The sequence below is a fragment of the Miscanthus floridulus genome, chromosome 3 (genome assembly GCF_019320115.1).
Source record: "Miscanthus floridulus cultivar M001 chromosome 3, ASM1932011v1, whole genome shotgun sequence".
In the NCBI taxonomy this organism is placed as follows: domain Eukaryota; kingdom Viridiplantae; phylum Streptophyta; class Magnoliopsida; order Poales; family Poaceae; genus Miscanthus; species Miscanthus floridulus.
The window spans coordinates 146698533-146708852 of NC_089582.1; the positions used below are offsets into that span (position 1 = coordinate 146698533).

At 44.2% G+C, this 10320-nt stretch overlaps 2 protein-coding genes across 2 annotated transcripts; both read right to left on the reverse strand.

The window, feature by feature from the left end:
* Positions 1 to 277: 277 nt before the first annotated feature.
* LOC136544653 (uncharacterized) lies at positions 278 to 935 on the reverse strand. Its single transcript, XM_066536738.1, has 3 exons — positions 891 to 935; positions 505 to 666; positions 278 to 415 (listed from the first exon to the last, which is right to left on the reverse strand). Exons 1-3 carry the CDS (start codon positions 933 to 935, stop codon positions 278 to 280), a joined length of 345 nt encoding a protein of 114 aa, XP_066392835.1.
* A 4742-nt stretch (positions 936 to 5677) lies between these two features.
* On the reverse strand, positions 5678 to 10317 carry LOC136542778 (E3 ubiquitin-protein ligase AIRP2-like). The gene is made up of 5 exons (XM_066535372.1): positions 9897 to 10317; positions 8544 to 8694; positions 8375 to 8441; positions 7856 to 8090; positions 5678 to 6259 (listed from the first exon to the last, which is right to left on the reverse strand). Exons 1-5 carry the CDS (start codon positions 9959 to 9961, stop codon positions 6049 to 6051), a joined length of 729 nt encoding a protein of 242 aa, XP_066391469.1. The 5' UTR covers positions 9962 to 10317; the 3' UTR covers positions 5678 to 6048.
* Between the last annotated feature and the right edge of the window lie 3 nt (positions 10318 to 10320).

The following is a 10320-nucleotide window of genomic DNA, read 5'->3' on the forward strand; positions in this document are numbered from 1 at the left end:
AAGTGCCAACCACCTTACCCAACTACTTTATCTAACAGGTAACACAACAAGCTCAGATCTGTCAATTGGCCTTGAAGAAGAAGGCAACCAGCAGAAACACGATGATCCCCAATAGACAATAGATTAGGTACATGAGCTTACTCTTGTGAATGGTAGCCACTATAGCCTTCTTGTGATATTTAGAACAGATGTGCTGTGTCACCCTCTTTATGTGGTTCACTTCTTCCTGAAGGGCAACTCTTGCATTTGTGGCAATGTCATTGAGGTTGAAGTCATCTTATAGAGCTTCTGCTGCCCTTGACTCTACATGCTTGGCTTGCTTCAGCTGTTTCCAAACCTCCTTCAAGCTCTCCTCGATATGATCAGGCCATGGTTCATCAAGCCACTCCACAAACTGACACTGATCCATTTCTTCCTACTCGGAGCAAAGCCAATTGTTACACAAACAACAATACTTGTGTTAGCTATGAAAAAACTAAAATTAAGTTTAGCAGATGATGAAACCTGAATGGGGCAACCCGAGAAGCGGTGACCAGTGTGCTTCCCACCCCATGCCTTCTTCAGGATCGCATACCGCCCATGTTCGCACTTGCAAACTCTCACAACACCCAAGTCAGTCCAATCCCACTCGTTGACAGCATCAGGGATTGTAGTGTCGTTGTTCTCCTATTGAACAATGGGGAAAGTTCAAAATTGGGCTAAATAATCAAATGATTTTGTAATAAATGATCAACTGGACTCTAATTTTGGACCAAAAGCATGATATTTATGAATCTTCAAAAGGAAATCCAACATTTGGCCCTAAAATCACAAACTTCACTAAGTCAGCTAAACCCTAGGGACGAGGCGGAGATGAATCATACCTAGGATTCAGCAATCTTGTGGCTTACGCTGTTGTTGGAGGAGTCCATGCCATCGCCTTCTTCAGTGTGCATCGATGGGCTCCTCAACTGACGGTCTCGCAACGGGGCATGAGCTGGCGAAGACCGCGATGGGCTATCAGCGTCAGAGACACATGGGCATGGAGCGACACCCACGCACCAACGTGCACGATAGCTCCCACCACTAGCACCACCAACCTCACTAAAAACCGCCATCGGAAACCCTCGGACCTCCTTAATGACAACGAAAGCAATGAAGGAGAGGGAGCACGAGTGGTGAGTGAGAGGAGGAATGTGTGAGAGAGGGGACCGGTATAAATAGACACGTACGGGCGGTGGTGGTAACGTTACCAGACAACAAAACACGCTAGTTGCACCCCATTCTAACCAACCAAACAAACAAACTCATACTTGGCTCCACTAGTGCAGCCAGGACCTTAGCCACCCAACCAAACACAAACATAGCTGAACCAGGCCAAAGATTGATAAGCACCCAAACACACCTATGTTGGCTAGGTGAGAGCAGGCTAAGGTTGTCTAGGCTAGGATTGTAGCTAGGCCAGGATTTAGCCAGGCAACCAGACATCCCCTTACTCTCAAAATTAAGCCTACATATAGGTTGGCGAGTAAATCTGGTTATATTTCTGGTCAATGGAGTTGTTGATCCCTAGAAAACAGTCCACGTTGCTGACAAATGTTTTCACCGCGTGCGCAAATGCTAGACATTTGTCGATTTTTAATCGGCCATGTACAAGATATTCGGCACATGACCCGCGGTTATGGCTGCACTCATGTCTTCTTAGACTATGTAGTCATCTTGTCTAGTGAACGACATTATCTTTCCCGATAAAGAGGGTCAAGGTGAAATTTTAGGGTTCTATACTTTTCAACATTGGATAGGCTTAGAGATTGTCAGCTCCACGATGACTAGACATGGCTTGTTAGAGATGGATTGCGGTGGGATTGGTGACGTCAGTGGCCAAATATGAAGTTAGAGGCTCGAGTAGGGGCTACAAATCATTGGTGAATAAGACTTGTGAGTAGCTCGTTTCGGTTATGTAGTTGCCAGTGAACCTTTGGCCAGTGAACTTTTATGTTACAGTGAAATATCTGATGCAGCAACGGCTACGACAGTTCAGGGTATAGAGACAAGAACACATGGATGTGCGTAGAAGGAGTTATAATCTAGACAACAAGGGAGTTACCGGGTACTTAAGAGACTTGTTTGGATTAGGAATCAAATCCGACCACTATGATCTATTGTCTAAAAATAGAAAGATTTTAGGGCAGAAGAAATCTCCATATTCCTTTAGGCACAACTTAACTAGGTTTCCAACTGTTTCAAGGTAGTTTGGAGAAATTGTAAGAAATGTTTACTTCTTTTGGCTTACCTCTTATTTTGCCCCTTATCATTGCTACCAACAATTCAAAGTGCAAACGAGGAGAAATTATTGGTAGTATTAGATCGACGTTCGATGTTGATGAGTGGTGCATTTACATGGCGAGTGGTAGAATGGTGGTAGGGGTCAAAGTCTCCTAATTTTTTGGTCGGATTTTATGAAATTCGAAGTTTGCAGCTATGATAGATAAAAGAAACGTACTGAAATCCTAAACCCTAGCTTGCATCGTCTTCTTTCAACTAGAGACTCTTGAGCACATTTCGTTGTTAAGCTATTTCATGACTTCCTACTCATTTTGTCGATATACATAATCATATAAAGTACTTATTACCAAGGTTCGAAATACTCAAGAGTTCGCATAGCATGGAAAGCTATATTAAAATATCGTTGAAAACTTAGAAATTCAACCAGAATAGATAACACTGTACCGAAGTCTAAACCTGAGTGGCGGTGGTAGTGAGCACAACATGGATTAACAAGTTGATATAAACATGACGATGCACATGTAGACATCTCGATAAACACATTTTGCTCTTGATATAATGCTCCCCTCAGTGTCTAAGGGAGAGGAGGATGACCTGGAGCACATCTACCTGATTGGCTAACAATACAACATCATCCTTTTTTATGTGTACATGAGAGAGAAGCACATCCTTAGGTGGTTTAGATTTGTAGGGCTACGGTTTGAGTAGAAAAACAAGAAAACCGAAGACCTTGACAAGAGGATCAATATCATTAGGTGTCATGAACTTGGGAGGTTTCATATAAGGGGGTTTATGGATGGCCCACATCAATATCGGGATCTCAGATCCGGATATTAGCGGTTAGGGTTAGGTCAGGGAGTGGATTAGCATAGACAATATGCAGTGGCAGATTCAGAAATTTATTTTCATTCGTGCTGCCTATTGCTTGGAATTAGTTATGTCTTGGTAGCTGGGCTTACTAGATGATGGTGCCCTTAGTCGAGCTTTTTGGTGCCTGTTAAGCTAATATATGATCCAGTACTGAACATTGTGCATTAGGTTAGTTTCTGGCTTTCTGCTACGGCCGATGGGTCTTATTGGTCGATGTACGGAGTAGTTCAGTAGCTGTTGCAAATTCGAAAGCAGTAAACCACATGACGACGTCGTTCAGTCATTTGCCGCCATCCCTCGAGTGTCCCCGCTAGGGGTGGGCTCCGTTCAAAGTTTGCGAACTTTGCCTTGTGCCGGTAGGCGATAGCCTAACATGCTCTCATTTTGGAAGCTCCTGTGAAGATTTTTTTGAAAAAAAGACACATCATTCATCATAGATCACCTTCCATGGAGAAAAAGAGAATGACTCAATGGTTCATGTATGATGTACCCCTCCGTCTTAAAATAAATATACTTCTAGGATTCAATAAATACACTTCTAGGATTCCGGCAGAAGATCAATGCTACTTGAAAATTATATATTACCTATATCAAAAGTCGTTGCATTGTGTAATGATTACACTTTGAAACAGAGAAAGTAAAAAAAGCCTACTATATCTATAAAAGCATTTATTTTGAAACAAATTTTAAATGTCAGAAATACACTTATTTTGAAACAGAGAGAGTATTGGTGTATGCTATAGGCTAAAAGTTATATCGGCACACGAACGATTTAAATTAGGATTTCACCAATCAAACACCCAAACCTTCAGACCTTCAAATTAATCCGACTGGGATAGCACTGGCATCTTACTAGGGCCTGGCTAGTGCCTGGACGTCCGGACGCTGGCCCCGTCCAGACACCCGCTCCTACCAGCTTGTTGTGCATACTGCTGCGCGTGTCGCACCTGCTATGCATGCTGATGCCTGTTGTGCCTGTCGCCTGTGCCTGCTACTACTGCGCCCCTCCCTACACCCTACTGCTGTTGCGCGCCTCCCTACAACTGCTTTGCATGTGCCTGTTGCTACAGTGCTACGCATGCTGCTACACGTGCGCGCGCTTGCCTGCTGCTCGCCCACACCTGCTACTGTGCATGCATGTGGGGACCGCCCGTGCCCCGCTTCGCTTCCCGCGCGCATGCGGGGACCGCCTTGCTTCCCATGCTTGCTAATGAAAACACTTGCAACATAAAAAACACTTGATGCAACATACATTTGAAACACAGGTGAAACATTTAGAACATATGCATGCAATATATGTGTACAGCCACTGCAATATATGTAACATTTAGATAAAACACTTACAGCTTACGTCTGAAACAGGTGAAACATTTAGAACATACACTTATAACATATGTATGAAAACAATGCAACGTCTAGATAGAACATTTGCAACTTGCAACATGAAAACACTTGCTGCAACAGAAGATTGAAACGATGAAACATTTTGGAACATATTGAAACATGTGTGAAAACATAAGCAACATCCAGATAAAAAATGCTTGCAACATACGTCTGGAAACATATGAAATAGTTTGAACAAACGCTTGCAACATGCCTCTAAAATACTTGCAACATATGCAACATGTGCAACATCCCCTGATCTACTGTTGCAACATCCATATGAAACGATTGCAACATGCTTCTCTAAAACGTCTGAAACAATTGAAACATACCTTTGCACCATAGGGGGGGGGGGGGAGAGAGGCCCGGGCCAATCGATTCCGGCCGACGGGGTGGGAGTCAGTGACGAGCGGTTGCGCATGAGCACCACCTAGCACCAGCACCAGCGATGCACACGAGCACCACCACCACCACCACTAATGGCACCGGGCTTAGCTTGGCGGTGACAGTGGGGGATAGGGGCGGGGAACGCCATAGCCACCGGGGTGGGGGGAGCTCGGTTGCCGAGGTGAGAGAGGGCGCCGCGCCAGGGTGGGGGAGAGCCGCCGACTCCCCTGCAACACCACCGCACTACCACCATATGGATCTCGCTCGTGCTCCATGGATATCGCCAGGGTCAGGGAGAGGGCCACTCAATCCGCGGGCGTTGGGCGCTCTGAGTGGGTGAGGACGTCGGGGTAGGGGGAGGAGCCGCCAAGGTGGGAGAGGAGGACGTTGGGGTGAGGGAGGGCGCACGCCAAGGTGGGTGAGGGTGCCGCTGCCGGCTAAGGAAGCAGCCATAGCCGCACGTCGGGGTGAGACAGAGTGCGAGCGCGAAAAGGATAAGGACAGGGAGGAGGAAACAAGAGATAAGATCTTTTTTGGATGCGGGAATGAGCAAAGTGAGACATCCGGACAGACGTCTTAATTGTATCATTATCGATCTTACTACCTCCTACCAAAGCTGACTACCACAAGCTGTATTATTTGACCTGATTATATCGTTTTATGGTCCCACGAACCAATTGGCGCCATTTCTCGAAGAAATAACCCGCAACTGAGGAACCTGACAGAGATTGCCCTGAAAGGCCGGCCTCACCTGACAACTGAAACAACATGATGCAATTGCAAGAATCACTTTCTGCATTTGACAACTGCTCCATCCATACATACATCCATGAACAAGAATCATACATCAGAATATGCATCAGATGAAGGCCTATATCTTTTTTGCCATAACCATGATACCCCACTGACATATATAGCGTCAAATTACCCTAAACCACCATAAAGACCCAAATCGCATCACGCAAGATGATAGAACAAGTTCTACTTACATTCAGTGTATAGCTCCCTATATAAATTAGCCTCCTCGGCACCCAGTTGCTTCGAAACTCTTAAAAAAAGCACAACAGCACCAGAGGCCCAGGGCTCAGCACTAGTAGAAGTAGCAAATACATACATAAAACAATTGGCAGACGGGCTCGACTGTCACTTTACATGGGAGTCGTAGACGTCAAACACAGATTCTGGGATGACGGTGGGCAACTTGTCTATGTACATGAAGAGTCGCCTCAGGTTCTCTCTTCGGACTGTCTCCACGTCGACGATGTCCTTGTTATCTGTGTATACCCACAGGTCAGCAGAGTTTACCCTCTTGAGGCTGTCACGGCAGAACGGACATGACTGGGATCTTGACCTCCTGCAGCAACAACATTACCCACTTAGAACAATGAGATTATATGGGGTCATCGAAGAAAGAAGAAATTCAGTGGAAGAATCTGAAAGATATCTAGTGATGGTCAGATTGACAGTCTGATACTAACAAACTGCATGCTAGTTCTGCATCGACATGTTAATAACACACACAATGGATGACCATTGTCCTTATTTGGCTTGATGTAACATCACAGGACTGTTTGGTTAGCAACCATATTTGCCATGCCTAACTTTAGCCCTCAAAAAAAAAAAAAAATCAATAGAAGAATCAGAAAGATATCTTTTGTAGGCTAAGACAGTGATGGCAAAGGCTGACATCAACAAACTACATGCTAATTCTGCACTCAAATGTCAATAGCATACAGAGAGAATGACCATTGCCCTTACTTGGATTGATGTATAATATCAATTCCAAATACAAAAAAAAGAACAGTTTCAGCAGACAGCAGGCATAGAAATGAATACTAGTCCTTGAAGAGTCCACGAACAGAATTAGTATTCAATTATGGTTATATGGAAATGAACTGATAGGCAAGTCCCTAGCCCCAGGTAATCTAGTATTCACATTTTCACCAAAAATCACATGAATTAATTAGGTTTTGTACTGTTTCAGAACAATGGATAAGCCTACATCCATAGTTCCAAACAAAAAGACGATGACATGGTATGTTCTAACTTGCAAGCAAACAAGCCCAGTGGAGATCTCAAGGCAAGCGCTCCAGAGTAACCGACACATAGGAACACCATTAGAACATATAGACCACTCGTAAGAATTTAGGCCTTAACTCAGTTGCTAGTATCCTTAAATTCAGGCATAACCGAGTGTTCAAGAGAAGTCCACAATACATGGATCTTGGTCTCCTTCAGACTCACCACAAGCTGTAACCTGTTGTTACAACCAGCTCCTTATATTGACACTTTATTATTAAGTTACATTACATGTTCAGGCCCATTCCTGAATTCTTGTCTCGTGGTAAAATGTGTACAGAAAAAGAACTTGAAAAAGAGTAGAGAATGAAGTGATGAACAGTACATCTTCAAGTTCTGCCCCAAAACTTCTACTCCATAGGACATAAGATTATGATCATTGCATCAAGAGCTAGTAAACATCGAAGAGCAAGAATGGCAGCTGATATTAGTTAGCTGTAGAAGAGATTTTTAGCAAGCTTTTCCCATTACAGTTTGTTGCCAAACTAATCTCATGTGAAGATCTACCAATACCTTATGGAACACAGCAGCAAAAGAATGAAGGTCACAACAGCTAACGAAGCAAAACGGCAGTTATGGACTTACGGTCATGATTTAGGGTCAATGGTTCATAAGGGTAAATTGATCCTGTATGTAATGTGGAGGTCAGGGCAAGCAAAAAAATGACCAGCTCATTACTAACAAATCCATAAATTTATGAAAAATCCAGCTTATATACATGTATCCAAACATTATTGTATCAAGCTAGAAATTATTTCACACACTGAAGGCGCAGTATTTCATCTCGAGCATGCAGGAGCGCATAATTGTCAGAACAACGTAATAATTAAAAATATCCCAAAATCTCTAGAAACAGGAGGCAGATTTGTACCAGTCGCGGTAGCATTTAATGCACATAGCGTGGCTACAAGTTGGAAGAACAACTTTGTTGTTTATCTCCATGCATATGCCACATTCCTCCTCTATATTATCATCGATCTCAGATATCACAGTTTTCTGATCCTCATCTCGTTTTCTGTACCTCTCTAGACATATTGCTTTCTGTTTTTTATCCTCCACTTCATTGATTCCTTCATGTAATTGCATCAAGGAGGGAAATATGACAGCTGCCAAAAACAACTGAGAGCTAATGAACAAGAGAGTAAGGATAATAAATGTGCAAAGAAAATATCATTCAAAAGGTTCTCAAAGGTATGCACTAAAAAAAAAGGGCAGACCCAGTGCCGGAGGCTCCCACATGAGTGGGGTCTGGGGAAGGGAAAAACCGAGGCAAGCCTTCCCCCCGTAAAATCTACGGAGAGGCTGCTTCAAACCCACGACCTGGTGACTCAGTGAGACATCTCTCACCACTGCACCAGGCCTGCCCTTCTCTCAAAGGTATGCACTATACCATAAAATTCCCTGATGCTTGCTTTTCTTTCATGAGTACACATGGTGGTTGTCCCATCAGCGTAAACCTGCACATTTAATATAATTGTGACATTAACTCAGGTGCTGAGCCACCATTAGAAATTAGAGAAGGGGAGAAACTTGGTTCTAATACAGGAATGTTGGTCAACCTTATAAATTAGAATCCTCAACAGCCCAAGTGCACCAGCAAGGTTGCAGTCTGTCCACTGCACAAGAAAAAGGAAAAAGTGGGCAGCAGGGCAGTACGCCATCCTCATCTGAAGGCAGGCGCCATCGTATTCCCTTCGAAATTCAGAAGCACTGCATTTTTACAAACTAGCAAAATGAATTCTTGGTAATGTACTGAAGCCGGGGGGGGGGGGACCTAAATGATGACTTGCCAGGCCAACTAGGCCGTGAAACAAACCATGAATAGTAGTTAAATTCATCATTACAGCCTTGTTAGCCAAATGATATTAGCTCTCATGGTGCCTTGTATGTTTGCAGACATAAGATTCCATCACAATTACCAAAGGACAATAAAATCAATGATGGCACTAATTGAGAGACAACAGATGCCACAAAGGCGGAAGCGCATGACACTGGCAAAAAGAAGACGAATTTGATACAGCAACAAGAGGAATTCCGAGATGGCAACTCAAAAAAGGCTCCCACATTGCAGAGCTTCACCAACAAAAGGAGATTTGGCCAAAAAAGTAACAGATTTGCTGACAGGTGGTAGTGTGAGAAGCTACTGGCAGCAAACTTTAGTCATTTACAGAAACTAATTAAACCCCAAACACAACAAAACTACAAAAAGTGAAGTGGTGTATATATATATATATACGTACTGTTCTGTAGCTGGCCACAGAATAAGTTATTCTGTGGCCACTTTGAGTTACGATAATTACTATACTAATTTACGAGATTATGGTAACTCCCTCCTAAGTGATTTAGTATAACATTATGGTAAGTATCATCTTGAATTAGAGTAACCCATGTATCGTAAATGTTTATTGTCATCATCGTAAATTAGTACAAACATTATCATAAATCAAGGTGGCTATAGAATAAGTTATTCTGTGGCCAGCTGCAGAATAACCTTACCGTATATGTGTGTGTATATATATATATATATATATATATATATATATATATATATATATATATATATAGGCGACTCTCATTCTATATAGGTATCACAATCAACAACGCATCATATCTAATCTAGATATTTTGGTTGGGACCAAGGAACCAAAAGGTGACTACTAGCCGTGTCCCATGATCTAATTTCTAACCCATTATTAGATTCCAGACCTGAAATAACCCAAGCAACTCTGTCCTAAAACAAATCAACAGAGCAATTCCGCGGCTAGGTACTAGCACCCAGTGTCCGAGCTCAAAATACCTGGAATAGGCACCGGTCAAAGGACAGTAACAGACGATCTCTATCCTCTCAGCTGAACAAGTGAGCGAACAGTGAACATGACGCGAGAAGAAAGGCGAGCTTCACTACTACTCACATCGAGTTGGCGTGCTGGATGTCGGCCTCGAGCACCTTGAGCGAGTCCCTGAACGACCTTCCCATGGACACCACCTCCGGGAGCGCTCCGCCTCCACCTCCAGCACCGCGACCATCCAAGCCCCGGCCTCCTCCAGTCCCCCTCCCCTGCTCTCGCCGCGCAAAACCTCACCCACCCCACCCAAACCAAACCCTAGCGGCCTAGCCGACCGCGCTCCGGTCCTCCCGATCCGCGCCGGCCCAATCCACTCCACGCCGCGGGGGTCGTCGCGTCGCGCTCCGGTAAACGGCACGGGCGGGCGGCTCGAGTGGCGGTGGTTAGCGGCGCGGGCATTTAAAGCTCTGCCCCCTCTCGCTTTCGTCCCGGGGTGCCTTGCGTGCACGGGAGGGAGCTCGAGGGGAGAGGCACAGTGACGCCGCCAAAG

Bases quoted from the DNA above. Each gene is read 5' to 3' on its own strand.
- LOC136544653 (XM_066536738.1), bottom strand. From the start codon at position 935: ATGCACACTGAAGAAGGCGATGGCATGGACTCCTCCAACAACAGC. The intron at 667-890 runs GTAAGCCACAAG...ATTGTTCAATAG, and splicing joins TGGACTCCTCCAACAACAGC to GAGAACAACGACACTACAAT. The intron at 416-504 runs GTTTCATCATCT...TGCTCCGAGTAG, and splicing joins TCTCGGGTTGCCCCATTCAG to GAAGAAATGGATCAGTGTCA.
- LOC136542778 (XM_066535372.1), bottom strand. From the start codon at position 9,961: ATGGGAAGGTCGTTCAGGGACTCGCTCAAGGTGCTCGAGGCCGACATC. The intron at 8,695-9,896 runs GTGAGTAGTAGT...GTAAAAATGCAG, and splicing joins ATCCAGCACGCCAACTCGAT to TGCTTCTGAATTTCGAAGGG. The intron at 8,442-8,543 runs GTTGACCAACAT...TTAAATGTGCAG, and splicing joins TGAGGATTCTAATTTATAAG to GTTTACGCTGATGGGACAAC.